Below are 27,208 nucleotides of genomic sequence, written 5' to 3' on the forward strand. Positions count from 1 at the left end.
GATCCAGACGGATGTTTTCCGTAAGGAGACATCCGTCAACGCATTACTACATGCTTCATCTGCTCACAACCCCTCAACAATACGCGCCATCCCGACCAGTCAGTATTTAAGAATGAGACGGATTTGCTCTTCCAATAGTAGTTTTGAGGCTCAGTCGGCTGATCTCAGGGACCGATTCCGTGAAAGAGGTTACAGTGGCAGAAGTATCAGGGCAGGCTATAATCGGGCCAAGAGGACCTCCCCGCTACAGCTGCTCACGGATACCTCAAATAAACAGGCACAACGTGATGTCGCGGTGAGATTCATTGGAACATACAACCAGGAGTGGGAGACTATGCGTCACATCCTGAATAAGCACTGGCCGGTCCTAATGACAGACCCGGCCTTAACAGAAATACTTGCCCCGAACCCCTCAATGACCTCTAGGAGAGCAAGAAATTTGAAGGACCTTTTGGTCCAGAGCCACTACGTTCCACCTCAAGTGAATCCATTTGGGTCTCGGGGACCTCCACATGGATGCTTTCCATGTGGTCACTGTATGGCCTGCAGTAATGTCCTTCGGAGTAACACATTCAGTTCATCAGATGGACAGAAACAATTTAACATCAAACAATATATTACATGTGGAACTACATATGTAGTGTATTTTGCCACATGCACGTGCCCCCTGACCTACGTGGGACTCACCTCTCGGGAGCTCCGCGTTAGGGTCAGGGAGCACATGAGGGACATTGCTGCGGCCAAAACGGAGGAAGATCCGACGATACTCAAAACACTGCCCAGGCACTTCAGATCACACCACTCGTGTGATCCCTCGAAATTAAAGATTAGGGGAATTGATGTAGTAACGGGGGGAATCAGGGGTGGTGACCTTAAGAAACGCCTGGCGCAGTGTGAGACTAAATGGATAGTGACTCTGGACACATTAATTCCCAAGGGCCTTAATGAATCGGTGAGCTATGCTCCTTTTTTATAAATATAAGATGACACCGATCGTATGTATGTATATTTGTATATATGCATGTGTATGTGTGTGTATATGTATATATATATATATATATGTATATGCTTGCTCCCTTTTATGTGGGTGTATGTGTATATATGTGTGTACATACTTGCTCCCCTGGAGATCATTGATCCCCACAGTATCTGGTCTATGCAATTACATATATTCATTTTTATATATGTGATACCTAACTACATGATATTAGGATTTTGTGATTTTGACATGTTTTCATTACCTGCATCCTTTATCTTTTAAGTTTTTTAACCTTTTTACCATGTGCTCGTACATCTCCCCCTGAAGTTCAGGCTTATGTAATTTTTTATATGTCCTTTTTGTTAATAGGACATAGAAACTAATCGTAGGATCCGTCATCTGAATAATTAAGATCTTTGTCCTACAAAGAAATCCAAGGATGAACTTCCTGATATGACGTTGTTATGCTCCATGAATATTGAACATCACAAGATGCGGATTACATGCACAGGGACTAATGTTTGTGATTACCTCTGCTGTTGTGATGCGCGGCTGTCTCTGTGCGGTCGCGCTTGGTGCCGGGGCTCTCCGCGCACAGCCGCGGCCGTCTATGCGTCGCGCGCATGCGCGGGAGCCTTGGAGACGCGTCCTCGCTCCCGCGCATGCGCGAGTGTGACGTGATGGTCAGCGTCTCGCGCGACTTCGCCCGGCGTACTGGTGCGACCGCCGTTAGCGAGACTTCCGGGTCCGTGGCAATTACTACCATACATATAAAGCCTGCCATCGGGAGTGAGCGGTACAAAATGCCTCTCCCTGATGACAATTACCATTAGTCAAAATCGAAACGTACGTAGGTTATCTTGAGGCTCGTTCCTGATGGTGTCCCCCTTATCTCCACCTTCTTTGGCTGAGTATTGGTGTTTACTTCTTTAATAGGCACTATTCATGCCTATCGGTGCAGGGGTTGCAGTGGGGCTCTTTGCCCTATCTGGGCTAGATACAACTTTATACTGTAATGCTTATGGGCTGTTTGGTATCTAGAGAAACAGCTCACTGACACCTAATGCCCACGTGTCCTTCCTGTAAAACTGATAGTGCTGCTTTCATGTGTTTTTTACGTGTACACCATTGCCAATGTCACTATTCTATATGGGACTAATCTGTCATTAATCTTTTAATGGGTTTTTAATGATATTTTGGATGTTTACCCTCACCTCGTCTAAATGAAAATTTGTACTGTTTTGCACTTTAAAAACTCTTGTTCTCTTATACTATGCTATGTTTTTGAGTTTGTGCTAATGGTGTGGGGTCCCAGCAGAATCTGGAACCACCCCTCAACCTTTTTGGTTCCTTGGAGTACCTTTTCCCTGACGACCTACCAAGTAAACTGCCTGTTGCGGTTACAGTGGTGGAAGGTGTGCGTGGAAAACCAGGTGTGACAGCTGTCCCCACAGTCCTAGAAGATGAAGAGCGCACGGATGCACTGGAAGGGGCAGGCGGTGGATGGTCCGCTCCGCTAGGCCGCATTGTAGCATGGTGAGCTTCCCACTGGGACATATGATATTTATTCATGTGACGATTCATGGAAGAAGTTGTCAAACTGCTGAGGTTTTTGCCTCTACTAACAGATTCCCGACACATTTTACAGATCACATGATTTGGGCGATCCTTTGCAAGGTAAAAAAAGGACCAGGCTAGGCAAGGCTTAGAGGACATGCGACCTGCTGAGCCACCACGACTAGTGCTCAGAGGCAGAGTGGTGGCTGAGGATGCAGTTGTAGACGTGCTTCCAGTACTCCTCCTCTGTCCAGGAAGGCGCAAGGTAACTTCGTCGTCAGTTGCATCCTCCTCCACGGCCTCTGTTGACCTCCTTGAGTGCCTGACTGTGGGTTGACAGTAGGTGGGATCTAGAACTTCCTCATCAAGCATTGTGTTTGCACTCCCCTCACCCTCAGACAGAGCTTCTTCCTGCCCTGACCGAATATTTAAGTTGTCATCCCAAACTAGTATCTGCGTCTCATCGTCATCAGTATGTTCCTTATTGTCTATAACAAAAGATGTTACAGTTTGTGAATAAGGGTCAACATTATGCTCAGAAACTTGGTCATCATGGCCTGAATCTGAGTCCTAAGGGTTCTGGGCATCACTGCAGACCATTTCCTAGTCTGTACTCACTGTAGCTTGGGAGCATACCTCTGATTCCCAGGCTATAGTGTGACTGAACAGCTCTGCAGACTCAGCCACCATACTGTGCAGGGCGGATGGAGACTTGAGAGCTGGGAGAAAGCAAGTGTGATTGGGATGACAACTCAGAGGACTGTTTTTTTTTTGGGATGCGGTAGTTGAGGTGGAGGAGAGGGCACTTGTTGGAGCACTTGAGATCCATTCAAGCATGTTCTTTTTGTGCATCATCTACCTTTCTTACAGTTGTTCGGGCCTGTAAAAAAGGAAGCACATCGGATTGTCCACGGAAAGTAGTAGACATCTTACTTTTGCTGGAAGATGGCCTATCTTCAGCAGATGTTAATGGAGCTTTGCCACCTTCCCCACAGACAAACTTTTTTTCCTTTGCCAACACGCCTGTTCCCCTTTCCCCCAGCATCTGTCATTTTGCCACTCATTTTGATTGCGACAAGATTGTCCACTTAAAATGTGGTAGAAAAAATTGAGAGGTGGTGTAGATTGCAGAGGTGGTCTAGCTTTATTGACAGCAGAAGAAACAACACTGACTATCCCTGACAATGCAACTACGGCCCTAAAACTGGCAGCACAGTTTGCTATTATAATAGCTTAGTAAAAATGAGTTTGAGGGTGCAATGCAGAGGTGCTGCAAATAGCTTTGCACCAGTGGGACACTAATGTAGTCCAACAGCCACTTTTTGGATGCCACTAAGTTTACTCAGTGTTTGCTATTATAATAGCTTAGTAAAAATGAGCTTGAGGTTGCAATGCAGAGGGCTGGAAATTGCTTGGCATCAGTGGGACACTAATGGAGTACAACAGCTACTTTTTGGATGCCACTAACTGGCAGCTCTCTTTTAAATTAAAATGGCTTTGCAAAAATGTGCAGGAGGGGAGAATGCAGAGGTGGTGGGACTTGCTTGGCACAAGTGCCACAATAATGGAGGACAGCAGCCACTCTTTGGATGGCACTAACTGGCAGCACTCTGCAATTAAAATAGCTTTGCTAAAAAGGGCAGGAGGGTACAGTGGCTGTGTTGTGGGTCAGTGTAGAGGAAAGGAAGCCTCACTTTCTATCCCTCCTAATGGTGAAATACAGCAAGGAAGTCCCTGAGCTTAGCTACACAGACGCTGCTATCTGTAGCTGTTAAAAACTGTTTCCACGGACCTGACTGCCACCTATGGCTCTGAGCCAGTTGTAATTAGTCATTAAAAGGGCTGAAATAAAATTCTGTCCCTAATCTGTAGAACGCTGTGTGTAGAGCGTACACAGCAGGATCGGCGACAGGAGCTGCGTGAGAGGTGACTGACACCCAGACGCAGAAGGCTGATAATGCCGTGCTGGAACAAAATATCCGTTTTTATAATGCAAGGACATGTGACATGGACATCCTATCACACATGCCCTTTCTTCTCTGGCAAAAAGTCCACTTAGCTGTGTGTGTGTGTCTGGGATTGGCTGACATGCTGGCCCGCCCCACTACACGCGCGCTTAGGGAAGGAAGAAAAGAAAAAAAAAATGTCGATCGCCATTATCCCAGCAGCAGTGATCTGAACGCGCAGCCCCCACACACTATACGCTGAAATTTCATAATAGTGTGAGTCACACTATTACAGCGAAAAGCCAGCTAGTAATTAGCTAGGCTTTTGCTGATAGAACCGTTCTCAAACGTAACTCGAGCTAACGAACTTTTAGCAAAAAGCTCGAGTTCTAGTTCGATCTAGAACAGCCCCCAAAATCTACTAATGATATTGCTAACATCAGCATGCAAATCCCAGTCACACACACACCAGTGGGTAGGTCTAGTGGAGAAAGGGCCGCCCAGCTAAGAGTCAGGAAGACTGTTGGGAGGTGACAGGGCAGTTGGCTTCAGGGGAGCAAGGTAGTGATGGGCAGGCCCGCTCTTTTTGGTGATCCAGTTCCCATGGCTGAGCTCACCAAAAAAACCTGGCTCTTTCAGCTCGTTCTTGGCTCCTTATTAAATATGTGTTCACCCCCAGTGAACCCATATTTAAGATTATAGTAACACCGCCAAAACCCCGCCCACCCGCGGCTAAACCCCGCCCACTTACAAGGGACCAAATATAATGTTGAGTAGGCGGAGTTTAGCCTTGGGTGGGCGGGGTTTCAGCAGCGAAAAGAGCCGTTTAGAGATTTTAGTGGCTCTCACTGGTGATCCGGCTCCTGTCGGTCACAGCAGGGAGCCGGATCTTTTGTGTCGGATCGTTCATGACCGACACATCATTAGAGCAAGGAGAGAGGAGTGAAGAAGTAGCTCTCCGGGGGAGAGAAATCAGGGGGTTGGAGCTCCCAGGATAGCGAAGCAGCAGCCCTTATGATGTGAGGGGCTGAGGAGTAGAAGCTCCCGGAAGGTCGGACTAGACTGGAACACAGCAAAGCAATATCATTGGGAGCGTACACCTGGACGGGCTCCCCTCCTGAGTGGGAGCGGTACTCCAGGACATTTGGTTTAACTACAGTCTGTGTGTGTAATGGCCTTCGAAAACAGAATCAACCTCATCCAGCACCATGACTACCAACCGTGAGTTCCCTGCTCCCTGCTTTCCAACCTCCCAAACCTACATCCCACGTGTGACCGATAGAAGCTGTATTGTGATATAGAATCAGCTAGCAACCAGCGGGATTAATAATGTGAAAAGGAGACAGGAAGTAGTTGTGGAGCTCCAGGGAATGCTGGGAAAAAAAGAGTGGTGTCCATGACAACCAGGTGAAAAACATCTGTGAGAGAGATTTTTTTGAGGGAACAGACCAGTGGGTTAGATCAGTGTTTTTCTTGAGAAACAGTCAATATAAATAAGGTGACTCAGGACAGACAAGATTCTGTATTATCTCAAGATAGGAGTAGAGGCAGCGTCAGACTGACTACCGGAGGAATCTCCAGTAATGCTTGGCCTGGATTCAGTTACCTGCTTTGCACTCCGGAGCTCTCAGCTGCAGCCCGGACCGATCTCAGAGTATGCAGGACTGCACCGCGAGTGCCGAGTGATGGATTCCCCGGCGATTGCGGTTCAGTTCATGACAGCTGCGGACAGGCCAGGCTGATCTCCGGGGTTCAGGTGAGAGCACTGGAGATCAGCCCGGCCTGTCCGCAGTTATCATGAACTGAACTGCAATCGCCGGGGAATCAATCACTCGGCGCTCGTGGTTCAGTCTAGGCTGCACTCTGGAGCTCAGGTGAGAGCTCCAGAGTGCAATGCAGGTAACTGAACCCAGGCCTGGCATTACTGGAGATTCCTCCGGTAGCCAGTCCGACGCTGAGTAGAGGGACAGCACAAACTATTTTCTTCCTACCACACCTCCATTGTATGAGGCGAGTACAGACTGCACAGTTCTAGACACGCTTTGAAGAGGACTGATCTGTGAGGAGAAATCCTTTGTATAGAGTTGTTGATGAGTTAAGGCCGCTTTACACGCTGCGATATCGGTACCGATATCGCTAGCGTGCTTACCTGCCCCCATCGTTTGTGCGTCACAGGCATATCGCTGCCCGTGGCGCACAAAATCGCGCGGACCCGTCACACATACTCACCTGCATAGTGACGTCACTTTGAACGGCATACCGCCTCCTTTCTAAGGGGGCGGTTCGTTCGGCGTCACAGGGACGTCACTGAGCGGCCGCCGAATCAAAACGGAGGGGCGGAGATGAGTGGGCCGAACATCCCGCCCACCTCCTTCCTTCCGCATTGCTGGCGGGATGTAGGTAAGGTGAAGTTCCTCGTTCCAACGGTGTCACACATAGCGATGCAGGAACGAGGAACAACATCGTCACTGCAGCAGCAACGATAATCGAGATTAGGGGGGGATGTCACCGTTTTTGTAACGTTTCAAAATCGCTAATAGCTGTCACAAGCAAAAACATCGCTAACGCGGCCGGATATGCATCACAAAATCCGTGACCCCACCGACATCACTTTAGCGATGTCGTAGCGTGTAAAGCGGCCTTTATCGTATGAAAAAAAGTAATTTCATGTATTGGAAAGAAGTTAAATAAAATCCCAATCATTACCTTCACTTTTGAATTGCGTGATAACTGTGCCTGAAGATCCGGCCCTCCCTTTACTGTACAGAAGAATAATGGTCGCCCTGTGTAAGATTTCCCTGGGATTCCAGAAGAACTCATGTTAAGTATAAGCCTTCACATACTGAGGGTCGTATTTGCAACATTGGTGGCCCGTACGGGGAATCCTGAGACGGAATAAGGCTGTAATTAAGCAGAGGCACAGCTATTGTAATGCACAGCACCACAACTCAGCTCTGCTAAACCATTTAAAAGGGACCAGCATTGTAAAAGCACTATAGCAGAATCAGTAGCGGTGGATGTGGAAACACAAATCAATAGTGTCAGTGAGCTGCTCCTGCAGTTATCTTTTGAGGAATTGAGTACAGTAACACAACAAAGTCAGCCACATTAGTGGGAAAAGAAAAGACCACGCCTGGACTCGACCTAAAGGAAAAACCACAGTTTCTGCTCAGCAACCAATTATCTGGACTTCAGATCACCAAGAGATGTTGGATGAATTAGTCGATTACCTTGTAAAACCACCTATAATGGCATATCCTGATTTCAACCAACCATTTGTTCTTCATTGTGATGCCTCTGAAAGGGGACTTGGAGCTGCCTTTTATCAGCATCAAAATGGTAGATTGAGAGTTATCGGCTATGGTTCCAGAACGTTGTCAGATGCCGAGAAAAAGTACCATCTACATTCTGGAAAACTGGAATTCCTGGCATTCAAGTGGGCTGTCTGCTAACGATTTAGAGATTATCTCTATTACAGTAAGGAGTTTGAGGTATACATTGATAACAACCCCATGACCTATGTCCTCACTACAGCTAATTGAATGCTACAGGTCAAAGATGGGTGGCTGAACTAGTTGACTTCAACTTTAGTATCAAGTATAGGCCAGGAAAAGGCAATGCGGATCCAGATGGATTATCAAGAATGCCAATAGAGCTTGAACAGTTGATGCAAGAATGCTTCGAAGAAGTCAGTCAAGAAGCTATTGTGAGCACCACTCAAGCAGTACAAGTGCATCATGCACACCGTTGTGGTGTCCGTTGACTGTAGCAACTACCGTGAAAGCACCAGAACAAGATCACCCTATGTACATGTCGCGGGCGGAGGAGGGGACGCTGCGCTCTCCCACTGCTCGGGTCCGGCTGCCTCTGCTGCTGCGGCCTCCGCTGCTCGGTGGCTCGAGCGATGGGCCGGATCCCGGGGACTCGAGCGGCGCTCCTCACCCGTGAGTGAAAAGGGGTTTGGTTTTGGGGATGTATTGTCCGTGACGCCACCCACGGTTGTGGTGATTGTGTGGACACCACCGCTGCTCTGTATGGGGATCCCGGGAGTGGTGACAGGGAGCAGCTTTGTTGTTATTTCTCCCCTCCGTGGGTAGGGGGTTGGTTGTCCCGGGGACCGGTGATGTGGTAGGGGTGGATGGCAGGCCGGGTGTGGGGCCTGGTGAGGTGCAGGGTCGCGGAGGAAGCGCTGTGCCGTACGGCACGGTGGTACTCACTCAGCCTGAGACGTTGACACAGTTCTCGGTAAAACACACGGCTGGAAAGATGGTTCCCACGGACGGCTGCTGTTGCTTTTCCCCGGTAGTTAACGGTGACTGTCTCTTTCCCTGAACCTTGTGAAATGTTGGTAGCGATGGATTCCCACCGGTTACCCGCTCCCCGACTTGGATATGGGCCGGAGGAGCCCCTCTTTGCCCGCAGGCGCTGGCCCTTAGAAACTGGTACCTTGGCAGTGGCGGTGTCTCTCTCATACGGTTGGACGGTTGCCTTCAATCGGGACTTAGTTGTTTGGAGACCCGGAGGTCCCCTTCACTGACGGATTTGGCAAATTCACGGCGACTCCTAGCCTTGCCGGGATCCGAAAGGCCCCTGCCAATGGTGCTGGCTTCTCCTTGTATACCGGTCCTGTACCGCCGGGCCACTGCCCGTCCACGGTCCTTTCGGCAACCTTCGATCAGCCTCCACTGCGGTCACCGCCGTCTGCTAACCTTGCTGTCTCTGTCCGGGGCACACACCCGGACCAACTTCAGGCTCTACTTCTGTCACTTTTCTCCTCTCCACTCCTTTCCTCCTTCCACTTCCTCCTCCAAACTCTATGTGCCTGTGTTTTCCCTCCTCCAGGACTGTGAACTCCTCGGTGGGTGGAGCCAACCGCCTGGCCCACCCCCTGGTGTGGACGTCAGCCCCTGGAGGAAGGCAACAAGGATTTCTGGTCTAGCTTAGGTGTACCTAACCGGGGTGTAGGGTGTGGTGATGTCATTACCTGTGACCCCTGGCTTGCCCAGGGCGTCACATACATCCAACAGTTATCAAAAGAAACAATCTGGAAAGCTCAATGGGAAGATCAGATAATTAGCAGAATTCTACCTTATGTGGAACAAAACCGGTTTCCTAGGAAGAGAGAGAGAGATACAGAGTCACCAGCAGTAGCTGTGTTATGTAGAGAACGGGCGAAGATCTACCTCAGCACAGACGGTATCCTGTATAGAAAAAGAGGACAGAAGCAACAGCTACCGTGTTTCCCCGAAAGTAAGACAGTGTCTTACATTCTTTTTACCCCCAAAAGTGCCACTATGTCTTACTTTCGGGGTATGTCTTATATTGAAAAAATCCCACAGCAATCGCAGCAAGTATCCATGCAATGTACCGTATGGGGACTTGCCGCAATTGCGCCCTAAGTGTACCGCAAGTTAAGGAAACTTAACCACCAGCGGCTGCACATGAGGGCAATGAGGCTGCGTGATTTTGTATGTTGTCCATGGTCCTGATGGACCACGGACAACATTACTGCAACATTTCAACATTTCTCGGTAGCCGAGCGTTCAGCTGAGCGCCCGACCGCCGGCATGTGTCAGCTCTCAGCTGAGCGCTCAGCCGCAGGCATGTCAGGGCGCTCAGCTGAGCGCCCGACCGCCGGCATGTGTCAGCTCTCAGCTGAGCGCTAAGCCGCCGGCATGTCAGGGCGCTCAGCTGAGCGCCCGACCGCCGGCATGTGTCAGCTCTCAGCTGAGCGCTAAGCCGCCGGCATGTCAGGGCGCTCAGCTGAGCGCCCGACCGCCGGCATGTGTCAGCTCTCAGCTGAGCGCTCAGCCGCCGGCATGTCAGGGCGTTCAGCTGAGCGCCAGACCGCCGGCATGTATCAGCTCTCAGCTGAGCGCTAAGCCGCTGGCATGTCAGGGCGCTCAGCTGAGCGCCCGACCGCCGGCATGTGTCAGCTCTCAGCTGAGCGCTAAGCCGCCGGCATGTCAGGGCGCTCAGCTGAGCGCCCGACCGCCGGCATGTGTCAGCTCTCAGCTGAGCGCTCTGCCGCCGGCATGTCAGGGCGCTCAGCTGAGCGCCAGGCCGCCGGCATGTCAGGGCGCTCAGCTGAGCGCTCGGCCGCCGGCATGTTAGGGCGCTCAGCTGAGCGCTTTGCCGCCGGCAAGTCAGGGCGTTCAGCTGAGAGCTATCACATGCCGGCGGCATGTCAGGGCGCTCAGCTGAGCGCTCGGCCGCCGGCATGTTAGGGCGCTCAGCTGAGCGCTTTGCCTCCGGCTAGTCAGGGCGCTCAGCTGAGCGCTCGGCCACCGGCATGTCAGGGCGCTCAGCTGAGCGCTCGGCCGCTGTAACTGTACTATAAAGAAGAAAAAAAAAAAATAAATTTTTACTACGTCTAAAGCCCGCTACACACGCTTCAATATATCTCACAATCCGTCGTTGGGGTCAAGTTGTAAGTGACGCACATCCGGCATCGTTTGTGAGGTATCTGCGTGTGACATCTACTTGCGATCAGGATTGAACGCAAAACCGTTGATCGCAAACACATCGTATCATTCTCTAGAATTGAGCGTTTTGTTGCACGAACCTAGTGAATTGTAACGTGTGACATCCCTCATACGATTTTGGTGTCTGATGCTATGTGCGCAGGTGTGCGCTCTGCACCGCAGCTTAAAAAAGGTCTGCTTCAGAGCGCAGCTGAAAAGCTGCGTTCTGAAGCGCTTCACAATGTCTGTCATTCACTAATCTTGTCAGTCGGTCACTATCTCTGTCCCTCACTCTCTGTCCATGTCAGTCTATCCCCCTCTCTCATATACTCACCGATCCCCGTTCCCCGGCGCTGCACGGCGTTCACACTGCTCCGGCGGCTTTTACTGTTTTGAAAAAGCCGGCCGCCCATTAAACAATCTCGTATTCCCTGCTTTCCACGCCCACCGGCGCCTGTGATTGGTTACAGTGAGACACGCCCCCACTCTGAGTGACAGGTGTCACACTGCACCCAATCACAGCAGCCGGTGGGCGTGTCTATACTGTGTAGTGAAATAAATAATTAAATAATTAAAAAAAACGGCGTGCGGTTCCCCCCAATTTTAATACCAGCCAGATAAAGCCATACGGCTGAAGGCTGGTATTCTCAGGATGGGGAGCTCCACGTTATGGGGAGCCCCCCAGCCTAACAATATCAGCCAACAGCCGCCCAGAATTGCCGCATACATTATATGCGACAGTTCTGGGACTGTACCCGGCTCTTCCCGATTTACCCTGGTGCGTTGGCAAATCGGGGTAATAAGGAGTTATTGGCAGCCCATAGCTGACAATAAGTCCTAGATTAATCATGTCAGGCGTCTATGAGACACCTTCCATGATTAATCTGTAAATTACAGTAAATAAACACACACACCCGAAAAACTCTTTATTAGAAATAAAAAACACAAACATATACCCTGGTTCACCACTTTAATCAGCCCCAAAAAGCCCTCCATGTCCGGCGTAATCCAGGATGCTCCAGCGTCGCTTCCAGCGCTGCTGCATGGAGGTGACCGGAGCTGCAGAATACACCGCCGCTCCGGTCACCTCCACGCAGGTAATGAAGACAGCCGTGCGATCAGCTGCTGTCACTGAGGTTACCCGCTGTCACTGGATCCAGCGGTGGCCGCGGGTAACCTCAGTGACAGCTCAGCTGATCGCGCTACTCACCTCAGTTGCTGCGTGGAGGTGAGAGGAGCGGCGGTGAGTAGCGCGATCAGCTGAGCTGTCACTGAGGTTACCCGCGGCCACCGCTGCATCCACCGCTGGATCCAGTGACAGCGGGTAACCTCAGTGACAGCAGCTGATCGCTCGGCTGTGTTCATTACCTGCGTGGAGGTGACCGGAGCGGCGGTGTCTGCTGCAGCTCCGGTCACCTCCATGCAGCAGCGCTGGAAGCGACGCTGGAGCATCCTGGATTACGCCGGACATGGAGGGCTTTTTGGGGCTGATTAAAGTGGTGAACCAGGGTATATGTTTGTGTTTTTTATTTCTAATAAAGGATTTTTTCAGGTGTGTGTGTTTATTTACTGTAACTTACAGATTAATCATGGAGGGTGTCTCATAGACGCCTGACATGATTAATCTAGGACTTATTGGCAGCTATGGGCTGCCAATAACTCCTTATTACCCCGATTTGCCAACGCACCAGGGCAAATCGGGAAGAGCCGGGTACAGTCCCAGAACTGTCGCATATAATGTATGCGGCAATTCTGGGCGGCTGTTGGCTGATATTGTTAGGCTGGGGGGCTCCCCATAACGTGGAGCTCCCCATCCTGAGAATACCAGCCTTCAGCCGTATGGCTTTATCTGGCTGGTTTTAAAATTGGGGGGAACCGCATGCCGTTTTTTTTAATTATTTAATTATTTATTTCACTACACAGTATAGACCCGCCCACCGGCTGCTGTGATTGGGTGCAGTGTGACACCTGTCACTCAGCGTGGGGGCGTGTCTCACTGTAACCAATCATAGGCGCCGGTGGGCGGGGAAAGCAGGGAATACGAAATTGTTTAATGGGCAGCCGGCTTTTTCAAAACAGTAAAAGCCGCCGGAGCAGTGTGAACGCCGTGCAGCGCCGGGGATCGAGGATCGGTGAGTATGAGAGAGGGCTGCTAACTTCAGTAATTTAGGAGATTAGCGGTCACCGGTGAGTCCTTCACTGGTGACCGCTAATCAGGGCGCGACACAGACAGAGCCGCAGCATGACCGTGAAGTCGGGTGAAGTTCACCCGAGTTCATTCAGACAGTGCGGCTCTGTCTGTGTCTGCTGTCATCTGCCATTCTGCTCTGCTACATGGCTGTCTGTGTCTGCTGTTAGCGGCCATGTAGCAGAGCTGAACGGCAGATGACATAGTAAAAACACATCCCTACACAGTACACACGCTTGGCAAGTCAATAAATAAAAAAAAAAAAAGGTGCCCAATGCATACGTCACAGAACACATGATCTAAAGGATCGCACACAAAATTGACCAATTTAACATAGACTACTAACGCTCGTGTGACAGCAAATGAACGACCAACGTGCAATCTCATAAGATCCCGTATGCAACCTGGGCGTGTCACATCGCAAATGCGATTGTACAACTAATTGCAACGTGTAAAGTGGGCTTTACTTTCGGGGTACGTCTTACATTAGCCGATCCCCCCAAAACCCCCACTGCGTCTTACTATCGGGGGTGTCTTACTATCGGGGAAACACGGTAGTACTACCAGCAAGATACCATCGACTGGTCTTCAAAGAACTACATGAAGACATGGGACATCTAGGTGTAGAAAGGACTACAATTTTGGTTCGGAAACAGTTCTTCTGGCCGTACATGCAGAGACATATCGAGAAGTTTGTGACCAGAGAGTGTGGTTGTTTGAAAGATAAGCATCCTAACACACCAACTCGAGCACCTATGGGCAACATCCAAATGACTTACCCATTTGAGCTGGTTTCAGTTGACTTTTTGCAGCTGGAGATGTGTAAAGGTGGATATGAATACATCTTAGTAGTGATGGACCATTTTACTCGATTTGCTCAAGCATATTCAACCACCAATAAGTCTGGCAAGACGGCGGCAGAGAAGATGTTCAATGACTTTGCTCTGAAGTTTGGGTTCCCAACCAGTCTACATCATGACCAAGCAAGAGAATTTGAGAACCAGCTCTTTGCCAAGTTAGGAAAATTCTGTAGGATCCAGAGATCTCACACTGCACCCTATCATCCTGAGGGTAATGGGCAAGTGGAACGCTTCAACCGTACATTATTGTCAATGTTGAGAATGTTACAGCTGACCAGAAAAAGGATTGGAAGAATTCTGTATCAAAAGTGATTCATGCCTACAATTGTACCAAGAGTGAGGCAACAGGTTATTCACCATTGTTTCTGTTGTTTGGTCGATCTCCAAGATTACCCATTGATATAATGTTCGATACTCCAGTTTCAGAGACTTATAAGACATACCCTGATTATGTTCAGAAATGGAAAGAACGAATGGCAGAAGCTTACATCATAGCATCGAAAATAGTTACAGAAGAGCAAAACAAGAGCAAAGAATACTATGATCGGAAATGTCATGGAGCGGAATTGATACCTGGAAGTCGGGTGCTAGTCAGAAACATACGTCAGAAAGGAGGTCCAGGAAAGCTTTGTTCGTACTAGGAAGACAAGGTATATGTGATCAGCAAGAGGATGTCAGACACCAGCCCAGTTTATGAGAACAGACAGGAAACGGGAGACAACAAAACTAGAATAGTGCATCGGAACCTGCTACTATCCTGTGATTACCTCCCACCGCAACAAGACATTCCAGAAGTGAATCATCGCCGATCAAAAACAGCAGAGAAAATACCACAGATTGAAAATTCTGAGGTGGACAGTGACCTTGAAAGTTCAGTTGAAGATCAAACTTTTGTACTTGAAAGTAAACTAAGTCGGTAAGCTCCAGTATTTGTACAAAGAAACTCAATGGAGGTCAATTTCCAATGTGATGATCAAACACCACTTGCTGGAGACATAGATAGGGATCTAGGATCAGAGAAATCATTGGAACATACAGAAATTGATGATCCGACAGAAGATTCAGAATCTACAGATATAGATCAAAGAGCATCGGAGGAAGTGCTGGAATTGAATTCAGAGGAAGAATCGGTATCAGCGGAACAACCTTGCAGGAGAACTTCAACTCGAGAAGTTAGAAAATCAATGATGCTGACCTATGATACACTAAGTGAACCGAGCAGAGCACCAAGGACTGTTGAATTGAAACAGGTATCACTGCCTATGGATAAGGTAAGCTTACCTGAGTGGAATCTCAGTGATGTACTTTACCCGAGATTTGACCTGAGTGAATAGACTCCTTGCCTGAACTTAAATTAAAAGACTTTGTAACCACAAGGAATGATAACCGTAGGTGAGACTAGTTAGCATTAGCGGGGTGAAGACGGACGGAAAGCTCCAGCTGAAGAGATGTTGATTGTTAAGTTGTTTTATGTTTTGCAGGAGATCTACAAGCAAGAGTTAGCTAGGATCAGATTGTGGTTAATATTGAACATACGATGTTATATGATTTTTAGCACCTTTTTCCATATACACAGATAAGGGACAATAACTCCTAGGATGGGTTAGACCATCGAGAAAGAATACGAATATCGGGACGACATTAAATTAGGAGGGAAGAGTGTGACCCATAGAAGCTGTACTGTGATATAGAATCAGCTACCAACTAGCGGGACTAACAATGTGAAAAGGAAACAGGAAGTAGTTGTGGAGCTCCAGGGAATGCTGGGAAAAAGAGAGTGGTGTCCATGACAACCAGGTGGAAAACATCTGTGAGAGAGATTTTTTTGAGGGAACAGACCAGTGGTTAGATCAGTGATTTTCTTGAGAAACAGTCAATATAAATAAGGAGACTCAGGACAGACAAGATTCTGTGTTATCTGAAGAGAGGAGTAGAGGGACAGCACAGACTATTTTCTTCCTACCACACCTCCATTGTATGAGGCGAGTACAGGCCGCACAGTTCTAGACACGCTGTGAAGAGGACGGGTCTGTGAGGAGAAACGCTTTGTATAGAGTTGTTGATGAGTTATCATATGAAGAAAAGTAATTTCATGTATTGGAAAGAAGTTGAATAAAATCCCAATCATTACCTTCACTTTTGAATTGTGTGATAACTGCCTGAAGATCCGGCCCTCCCTTTACTGTACAGGAGAATAATGGTCGCCCTGTGTAAGATTTCCCTGGGATTCCAGAAGAACTCATGTTAAGTATAAGCCTTCACATACTGAGGGTCGTACTTGCAACACAAGGCATACCCCACACCGAGTCCCAGGGCATTCCCCCTACCCGTGGAGGGTCACAACACCTGGCTGCCCCACTCCATCATCCCCGGGTACTCCCAACTGCAGCGGTGGTACTCCTAATTACAACATACCACAGGTGGCGTCACAAACTCTATAAAATCCCTTGTAAATAACCCCCTTCATTTGAGTGGCCGCATGACCCCGGGGTCCGGAGACCCTCGAGCCACTGAGAACCTGGATCCGAGCAGCTCGGCTGCTGATAGAGGGGCAGCACAGTAGGACGTGTCATGCACGCAGGCTTCAGAAGAAAGGAGAACAAAGATGGATGATAGAGGAGGCGCCGGTACAAGAGAACGGAGACTTCCATAAACATTAAAAGTTCAATAATTGCGTCATTTTCTAAAATGTTGCCAAATTTCTGATTTTTTCACAAATAAACACAAAAAATATCATCCTAAATTTAACAGTATCATGAAGTACAATATGTCACAAAAGAAACAATTTTATAATAACCAAGATTTGTTCAAGCTCCAGAGGTACTGCCTCATAAAATGACAGTGGTCAGAATTAAATTGAAAAAAAAATATTGACCTGATCAGGAAGGTGAAGAGTGGCTCTGGTGCAAAAGGGTTAATAGACTCTCGGCCGCAGGTTGTACAACGTCACATTTCCTGATATACGCCCTATAACAAACACTTTCAGTTTCCTTTCCTGAGAAAAACGAAGCCACAAAGCCATGGCGTCTGCTATTCTGAGTGAAGAGCTGCTCTGCTCCATCTGTCTGACCCTGTATACAGATCCTGTAACCCTGAGATGTGGACACAACTTCTGCCGGGAATGTATTGATCGTGTGCTGGATACACAGGACGAGGCTGGAGTTTATTCCTGTCCTGAATGTAGAGAAGAGTTTCAGGAGCGACCGACACTGAAGAGGAACATAACTCTGCGGAACGTAGCAGAACGTTTCCGGTCTACTCATCCACATCAGGAGCAGATCACCGGGATCCGCTGCACTTACTGCATTCACTCTCCTGTACCTGCTGTTAGATCCTGTCTGCTGTGTGAGGCTTCTCTGTGTGATGATCACCTGAGAGTTCACAGCAAAGGACCAGAACACGTCCTAACTGATCCCACCACTTCTCTGGAGAACCGGAAATGTTCTGTTCATAAGAAGATCCTGGAATATTACTGCACTGAGGACGCTGCTTGTATCTGTGTGTCCTGCAGTTTGGCCGGAGAACATCGGGGACATCGGGTGGAGATGCTGGATGAGGCCTCTGAGAAGAAGAAGATGAAACTGAGAAACATTCTCCAAAAACTGATCACAAAGAGAAAGAAGACTGAGGACAGAGTCCAGAGTCTGGAGGAAAACAGGAGAAAAGCTCAAGAAAAAGCGTCTGGAGAAGCCGAGAAAGTCACTGCTCTTTTTATGGGTATCAGGAGACGGGTGGATGAGTTGGAGAAGAAGGTCCTGAGTGAGATCTCCAGAGAGAAAAACCAGGTGTCACTGTCACTGTCTGATGTGATCCAGAAGCTGGAAATAAAGAAGGACGAGCTGTCCAGGAAGATGAGGCACATTGAGGAGCTGTGTAACATGACTGATCCACTGACCGTCTTACAGGAACTAGACACCGGTGACTTGTGTGATCCTGAGGAGGATGGAGGTGATGAGGACACAAGAGGACATAACAAACATGATATAGATGTGGATGTAATTACAGGGATGTTAGATGCAGGTTTCCGTGATATAATGACAATTCTACAGAACATCTCGCCTGCAAAACCAAAAGAAATTACAGCACAACCCTCCATTGCCCGATCTGTGACCAGTTACACACAAGATTTACATTTTTCGGGTATAAAATATGGGGGCAGTGATGTAATAGCAAGGACTAAGGGTGATCGGGAGAAGGTAATGGAGGGAGGGATCTATGGGGTCGGTCCTGCAGACATACTAATGGATGTAAACACGGCTGCTAATAATCTGCTTATATCAGATGACCTGAAAACTGCGACCTGGACAGGAATAAGACAGAATCGTCCAGAAACAGCAAAGAGATTCCAATGTCCTCAAGTGATGAGCAGGAGGGGATTTACCTCAAGACGACATTACTGGGATGTGGAGATCAGGAGATCACGTTGGTGGAAGGTGGGGATGTGTTACCCCAGTATAGACAGGAGGGGAGGTCAGTCACATATTGGAAATAATAACAAGTCCTGGTGTTTACAAAAAGGGCAGGGGTATAATAATCAGTGTTCAGTGACACATAACAGTAAAGTGATCCTGTTACCTCACCAGATCTCCAGTGATGGAGTCAGGATCTGTCTGGATTATGAGGCCGGGCAGCTGTCCTTTTATGAGTTGTGTGACCCCATCAGACACTTACACACCTTCACTGCCGCCTTCACCGACCCCCTTCATGCTGCACTGTGTGTATGGAATGGTTCTTTAAAGATAGGAGCAGTTGTGAGGAACCTTCATCATGGAAAAAAATCTACCCAGTAACTGGTGACATCACAGGGAGCAGAATACATGATTGGTGAAACATTCCGCCAGTGGGAGGAGCCTCATGAATGATTCTAGGGGTGTTTTTATATGAAATATTTTTGTCGCATATTTTACCGTTATTCTCTTTTTTTTCCCCCAAATACAAAGAATGATAGACAACAGATTATTCTGCTATCGCTCCTCAGAACAATTTCCGACCATATAAAAATTCTTTTAAAAGTTGCACTACTTTTTTGTAAAACAGGGAAAGAGATGATTTTCCTGAAGCTGTCACCAGAGGAAATGTCCCTGTATGGCCCGAGCCTTATATACGATATCAACCATAAACCTCTCATCACCGGGATCAGTGCAGATCCTGAAAAGAAGCTTCATTAATCTTTAAGGAGCGTCCACACTAGTCGGACACTGTGGGTTTTCTATACATGAATGGAGTGCAGAAAATCTGCAGCTTTTTACAACAGAAGCAAGAAGGATGAGATTTTAACCCATTCAGGACAGGACAATTTTTCTATATAGAGCTATATATAATATAATGTAGTGACAATGACTGATCACCATGATTCTGCAGGGCAATATGAGTGCGGCAATACCAAAACTCGGGTCGTTTATTGATATATTTTACTAGAGAAAAAAAAAAATCTCAAATTCAAAAAAATAAATATTTTTTTATTTGTGGCACCAGTTTTTTGAGATCCATACCTTTTTTATTTTTCTATAGAGTTGTGTGAGGACTGTTTTTTTGCTTGGTGAAGCCGACAGTTTTATTGATACAAATTTAGTGCCCGCGCAGCAGATTAATCACTTTTTATTGTATTTTTGGGAACTGCGGAAACTGAAAAATCTCAAATTTTACTTTTTCAAAAAGTATAATTTTTAGTTTGTTAGACCAGACTTTTGTGGACTCGGTGATTCCAGTTTTGTTTATTTTTATTGTTTTTATTTTTTTTATTTTAAAACTTGAAAAAAAAGAATGGAGAGGATTTTAAAGTTTATTTTTTTAAGCATTTTTTTTAATTCAATTTTTTACTCCATCTAGGGGACAGGTAACCACAGTATTGCAATATATAGTATAAATTGCAGTCTCCGTTGAAGCTCGTCCTGTAGCTTCATACACGCGCAACCTGACTGTGACATATGGTTACGTCTGGGTGCAGGAAGGGGTTAAGAAATGTCATTAACTCAATGTAGAATAAAGTCCCAGATCTTCCCCATGGAACGTGACCGGTCGTGTGGATTAATTCTAGTTATTTTGTGGATTTTTACCCCAAATTAGAAAGAAATCTTCATCAAACCCTCAGTAATTATATTACAAATTTGTATTTGTCACTTCTGTTAAAGGAATTTTAATACTCATATTAACAATAGTCTGTATTCATTATAAGTATTGCTATAGGAATTGTAGTTTCATATAATCGCTGAATATTAGAAGTAATTTTAATACTCTGTACTCATCATTTCTGTATCTACTGATGTATTAGGAGGACGGAGTTACGGTAGTTATCTCCCCCCTTGCTTATCTACAGTGAAGGAAATAAGTATTGGATCCCTTGATGATTTTATAAGTTTCCCACTGACAAAGACATGAACAGTCTATAATTTTAAGGGTAGATTAATTTTAACAGTGAGAGAATATCCAAAATAATATCCAGACAATCACATTGTGTAAATTCTATAAATGTATTTGCATTTTGCAGAGAGTAATAAGTATTTGATCCCTCTTGTAAACAAGACTTAATACTTTGTGGCAAAACCCTTGTTGGCAGCAGTACAGTCAGACGTTTTTGTAGTTGATGATGAGGTTTGATGTCAGGAGGATTTTGCTCCACTTCTCTTTGAAGATCATCCCTAAATTATTAAGATTTGAGGCTGTCACTTCGCAACTCAGAGCTTCAGCTCCTCCATAAGTTTTCTATGGGAATAAGGTCTGGAGAATGGCTAGGCCACTCCATGACCTTAATGTGCTGTATGTTTTGGGTAATTTTCGTGCTGGAAGACCCAGCCATGACCCATTTTTAATGTCCTGGGGGAGGATGGAGGTTGTCACTCAGGATATTATGGTACATGACTCCATCCATTGTCCCATTCATGCTGTGAAGTAGTCCTGTGCCCTTAGCAGCATAGAAACACCCCTAAAACATGTTTCCACCTCCATGCTTGACAATGGGTATGGTGTTCTTTGGGTCATAGGCAGCATTTCACTCCCTGAAAACATGGCGAGTTAAGGTGAAAGAGCTCAATTTGTGTCTCATCTGACCACAGCACCTTCTCCCAATCACTCTCAGTACAATCCAGGTGTTAATTGCAAACTTCAGATGGGTCGGCTGCACATAGGCCTTCTTCAGACGGGCCGGCTGCACATGGACCTTCTTCAGCCAGGCCAGATGCACATGGACCCTCTTCAGACGGGCCGGCCGCACATGGACCTTCTTCAGACAGGCGGCTGCACATGGGCCTTCTTCAGACAGGCGGCTGCACATTGACCTTCTTTAGACAGGCGGCTGCACATGGGCCTTCTTCAGAAAGGCCGGCTGCACATGGGCCTTCTGAGCAGTGGGACTTTGCGGGTACTTCAGGATTTTAAGCCATTACGTCATAATGTGTTACCAATGGTTTTCTTGGTGACAGTTTTCCCAGCTGCCTTGAGATCATTAACAAGTTCCCCCCGTGTAGTTTTAGGCTGATCTCTGACCTTCCTCATGGTCCTGGAGACCCTATGAGATTAGATTTTTGAATGGAGCTCCAGATCGATGTTGATCGACACTCATTTTGTATTTCTTCCATTTTCTTACTATTCAACCAGCAGTTTCTCCTTCTCACCCAGCATCTTACTCATGGTTTTGTAGCCCATTCCAGCCTTGTGCAGGTCTAGGATCTTGTCCCTGACATCCTTAGAAAGCTCTTTGGTCGCCCATGTTGTAGAGCTTAGAGTCTGTGGATAGGAATCTACAGGTGAATGTAAGACAGCTGTCTTTAATGTAGGTAACGAGTTGATTAGAAGCATCTAAGGTGGGCTTTACACGTTGCGACATCGCTACCGATATATCGTCGGGGTCACGGTTGTTGTGACGCACATCTGGCGCCGATAGCGACATCGCAATGTGTAAATCCTAGGAGCGACAATGAACGAGCGTGGAATAGTCAAAAATCGCTGATCTGTGTCACGTCGTTCATTTTCATAATGTCGCTCCTGCTGCAGATACGATGTTGTTTGTCATTCCTGCAACATCACACAGCTGAAGCCGCAGGAACGACAAACATCTCCTTACCTGCGTCCACTGGCTATGCGGAAGAAAGGTGGGCAGGATGTTATGTCCCGCTCATCTCCGCCCCTCCGCTTCGATAGGCCGGCCGCTTAGTGACGTCGCTGTGACGCCGAATGCACCTCCCCCTTGAAGGAGGGATTGTTCGGCGGTCGCCGCGATGTCGCCGACCAGGTATGTGCTTGTGAAACTGCCGTAGAGCTATTGTTCGCTACGGCAGCAATCACCATATATTGCATGTGCGACGGGGGCGGGTGCTATCGCGCTGGACATCGCTAGAAATTGCTAACGATGTCGCAACGTGTAAAGTACCCCTTAGAGAGTCTGTGCCCAGTGTTGCCCAGGGAGGAGAAGAAGAAGAGAAAGAGGTGCTCTGACATTTCGGTCACATTGCATTGACCATTTTTTCAGCAATAAGTGTCTGTAGGAGCCAGAACTCTTAATGGATGGTAGGGGATCAAATTCTTGTTTCTCTCTACAAAATGCAAATAATTTTATATAATTTTTACAATGTGATTTTCTGGATTTTATTTTTGGATATTATATCTCTCACTGTTAAAATTAACCTGCACTTAAAATTACTAACTGTTCATGTCTTTGTCAGTGGGAAACTTACAAAATCAGCAAGGGGTCAAATAAATATTTCCTTCACTGTATGTTTCTCCTGCAAATCTCATGTGAACAATCCTATAACTGGCAACAGGTAACGGGAAATGTATTATATCTGTTTTTTCTTCCTGATCATTGTTATTTCCATGGTTGTATATTAGAGATCAGATGATAAATCCATGCACAGAGATTGTACGTTCTGTATTTGATACTTGGAGATATTAGGACAATCGCTGCCGCGGCTGCAGGATCCTCCTCTTTGTTGCTGCTTGATCAGTTGCTGAAAATCTACCAGAAAAGTCACAACCAAAATGGCGGCAAAAATCTTGTTATACTTTTTTACAATATGTCCGCCGACACAAACTGTAACATTTGTTGGGAGAAGGAATAAAAGTTTATGAAATGGTGAAAATAATAATGAAAGTGGTGACTGGTAATAAATATTCATTTCTGTAGCGATTGTCATTTATTGGAATAAATTTCTTATATTATCAGATAAAACATTACAGGAGTTTTTTTTTTTTTTTTTTATTTTTGCCTGCCCCTAATTCCGGATTACACAGAAGCTGTGCGCTCCATAGAGCCTGTAAAAAAAGGTGTAAATTTCTCCGTGTCACATTTTGGACTGGAGGATGGATTAAAAAGTGGGATTAGAATAAATTGGCAGAGATTATTGTGCTGGTTTCTTCTAGCAGATTTGGGATGGGGGCGATGTCTGAGACAGACTAAGAACACCACGTTGTTCGAAACGTGTCCTCTTTGTGGGCTCCTACGACCCTGGAATGGACTTTTTAATATGCCTTTATAAATAAAGATTCTATAATTTTAAGAAAATAGCCGCTTTGGATCAGATTGCTGGAAACCCTCTCTTTCACCCCTCGATGCAAAGGTTTTGCCGACCTTCTCTTTTCCGTGCACGGTCCAAAGCAGTGGTCTCCATCTGAGCAGGTGAGCTGGATAAAAATCTTTTTCTTTTTTCTTGTAACATAAAAAGGAAGTCTTCGCATTCCACATTTCGGCCACTAAATGTAGACACAATTATGTGCAGCCTCTTCTACGGACACAGACAGGATAGGGCGAGTATATTGTGTGAATTCTATATATATTTGTGTCAATATCTTTAATGTCTGGAATCGTTATTTTTATTAAATCCTGGATGAAATATTGGAGCTTGGATTATGGGATGTTCTCAGGAATACCGCTCATATTTAAGTTATTTCTTCTGTTTCGATCTTCCAGATCTGCCATCTTTGCTTTTAGATTTTTTGTTTTCTCTCAGTTCTTTCTGGTCTTTATAAGTTGATTCTACGTCTTGTTCCATGTTGTTTATACACTTCCAGTTTTGTGTTAATATTTTGTATTGAGCTCTGGATAATATTACATTGTTTCTCTATATTTATTTGAATTGACTTGACAAACGCTTTAAAGACTTCTATAATATTCTCTTCTGTTGACGTTTCTTCCAGCTGTTCTTATATTGTCCCAATGATCTTCCTGATAGAGCTGGGTGGACTCGCAAATAACCGGGACTGGTGGGTCCCTGCTAAATTTTTAAAAAAAGCCCGGATGCGGTCTGGAATCTGGTACCCATATAAGTCTATGGGAATCAAAATCGGAAGATCAAATTTGTTGTTAGAAGGAGATAGAGGTGCTTCCAGGTCACGATTTCCCATCCGAAGCCAGCAATTAACCCTCATTGAATACAATGCTTTCCTCGCACATCGGCACATGTAATTGGTTGCAGTTAGACACGCCCCCACCCTGAATGGCAGTGTGTCAGCTGACTGCAACCAATCACAGGTGCCAGGATGGCCAGTGGGCAGAGAAAGCAATGCAAGTGTCTGCGGGTCAGTATTGGGGTATAAAAAAATAAATGAATTGATAAAACAATTGGTGCTGGATCTCAATATTTTGATACCAGCCCAGATAAAGGGCACGGCTGCAGACCCAGCTGCGGGCTGTATCATGGCTGTGTATCAGAATAAGGTCATAGTCACACACTTGCACGAGTCTTGCATCGCATCACCCGGCAGCAGCACACTTTCCTGACAGGAGGACGTCAGCCTTATGTATTTCTATGCAGCTGCACGCTCGTGTCCGGAGAGTGTGCGGCCGTTCCAGGGGATGCGATCCGATAGTCGTGCAAGTCATATGGCTCATGTAAGCGCACCGTAAGGCCGGAGTCATACTTGCGCGAGTCTCGCATCGCATTACCCGGCAGCCGCACACTCTCCTGACAGGAGCGGGTCGGCTGCATGTAGTTCTATGCAGCTGCACGCCCTGATGCGATGCAAGAATAGTGCGCGTGATACGGTTCGTGTGAGTGCACTGTAAGGCAGGAGTCACACTTGCACGAGTCTCGCATCGCATCACTCGGCATGGCCTGACGCAATCCAAACACGAGCGTGCAGCTGCATTGAACTACATGCAGCCGACCACGCTCCTGTCAGGAGAGTGTGTGCGGCCGTGCTGAGACTCATGCAAGTCCCTCTCAAGTGTGACTTCGGCCTAAGAGGAACCACATGCAACGTTTTTTTTTAAATTTAAGTAAATAATTTAAAAAAAAGGTTGCACAGTCCCCCCAATTTTGATACCCAGCCAAGATAAAGCTGATAGTTGGGGCTGTATTCTCAGGCTGGGGAGGTCCAGCCTAAAAATATCAGCCTCCTGCCGCCCAGAAGTGTCGCATCCATTAGATGTGACAATCCTGGAGCTTTATCTCGCTCTTCCCGCTTGCACTGGTGCAGTGGCAATTGGGGTAATTAAGAGTTAATGGCAGCCCACAGTAGCCACTAAATCCTGTATTGTAATGGCAGCGTCTATGACACCCTGTTACTAATCAGTGACAGTAAATAAACACAGACACCGAAAAAATATTTTATTTGGAATAAAATACAAAAAACACTTTCTTTCACCACTTTATTATCCCCAATACACCCTGCAGATCCGACGTAATTCACACAAGGTCCCACGACGATTCCAGCAATAATGAGCGGCGGCCGCAGGAGCAGCGTACAGCCGCACGGGAGCAGTTTACAACCGTTATGGAGCCTCGGTAAGTATGAAGCGCTCGTTTCACTCTTATTTTTTTTTCTTTTTTCTATTTAACTTTTCAAGTGCCGGATCCAGATCAAACAGCCGGAATCCCGTGCCCGACACCAGGGAAACATTGAAACCATGTGGATGCGGACTTGTACAGTCCGGTCCACTCAGCCGTACTCCTTGATCCTTATCTGAAGTATAGTAGATTGCTGATTATTTAACTTTAGGTGAGTCACCAAAATTTCTCCTGCGTTTTAATTTATTTGAGCTGTTGGAGGTGGATGAATATTCAGAATATTCTTCAACTTGTTCACAATCCTCCTCTGCTGCATCTGCCCCTGTAAGATTATGTTTATCTGAGTTTAGTGCTTTGTACAATGTTTCTGTGGGGTTTGTACCTCTTGTTTGGCTTTTGCTAATCTCGCTTCTTATATTAGAGGAGTAAGTACCTTGTGGGTAATCAGGGGTAAAATGTTCGGGCTTTCTGTAGAGACACTGATGTCTGCCTGCTTGATCTCGTTATGAGTGGACCTCTGACACATTGTACCCACTTCTCCCGGGACAGCACGTGATCGCTCATGGGAATCCCCACAGCCCTGGGAAGGTCTATGCCTATTCTGCTGCCACGAGGGAATGGCCGAGTCTCTGACCTGATGGGAAAAGGATTAGACCAGCTCCACATCAGAACCTTGTCTTGTTTATCTAGCGTGGCAATGGGGTTTGTGTGTGTCTGAAGTGGTGGGCTCAGGCATCTAGGTATATCTTCTCATCGCCGCTGTGTATCTCTGGAGCTGCGGTGGAGGGTGCTGTGAGATTCTGTCATCTCCCGATCAGAGTGGTCTTTGCCTGTTGATACTAGTGTTGGGAACGGGTCCATGACAGGGGCTGAGGCTTAACCATTGTCATGCAAGTCTTAAGGATGCGCTGGGCTTTACCATGAGGCTGAGGGAGCTGCAAGAGTCTGAACTTTATTAGAGAGATCTTTTTTTGCTTCACAAATACTGAAGTCAAAATAAAAAAAAACAAACACAACTCACCAAATACTGAATGTAAGCACATGGCCTTAGGACTTATGGGGCCTTGAGGTGACATTGTTGTGGTGCGGGAGGGTTATTTTCTCCAAACATCTGCTTTAAAGTCGTTTTTCCAATTTTTGTTTCCTGGGAGCTAAGTCTTACTGCCACATAGACTGAGTGCGGGCCATGTGCCCTTTACATCACACACACACACACACACGCACGCACACACGCACACACGCACACACTGTTCAGCATTTTAATTGATTCCTTCCAAATAAATTTGGGCTATAAAATAAGTTTATGTAATACTCAAATAACCAAATACTTAAAAATAGGATCTAACAGTTTTACTGTGTTAGTGGTGAAAACATTAACTTTTTGCTTCAATTTTTCCAAATTGCTGAAAAAATGGTCAATACAATGTGACCGAAATGTCAGAGCACCTCTTTCTCTTCTTCTTCTCCTTCCTGGGCAACACTGGGCACAGACTC

The 27,208-nt window shown here is 46.7% G+C and overlaps 1 protein-coding gene across 1 annotated transcript; it reads left to right on the top strand.

Annotated features, from left to right (window-relative positions):
• Positions 1 to 17,013: 17,013 nt before the first annotated feature.
• Positions 17,014 to 20,362, top strand: LOC142302639 (E3 ubiquitin/ISG15 ligase TRIM25-like). Its single transcript, XM_075343742.1, has one exon. The coding sequence runs from the start codon at positions 17,015 to 17,017 to the stop codon at positions 18,782 to 18,784; it is 1,770 nt and encodes a 589-aa protein (XP_075199857.1). The 5' UTR covers position 17,014; the 3' UTR covers positions 18,785 to 20,362.
• The last annotated feature ends 6,846 nt before the right edge of the window (positions 20,363 to 27,208 follow it).

Source organism: Anomaloglossus baeobatrachus, chromosome 4, assembly GCF_048569485.1.
Source record: "Anomaloglossus baeobatrachus isolate aAnoBae1 chromosome 4, aAnoBae1.hap1, whole genome shotgun sequence".
NCBI classification, from domain to species: Eukaryota; Metazoa; Chordata; class Amphibia; order Anura; family Aromobatidae; genus Anomaloglossus; species Anomaloglossus baeobatrachus.

What these genes read in the sequence shown, in the direction of transcription:
- LOC142302639 (XM_075343742.1), top strand. Translation starts at nt 17,015, where the DNA reads ATGGCGTCTGCTATTCTGAGTGAAGAGCTGCTCTGCTCCATCTGTCTG.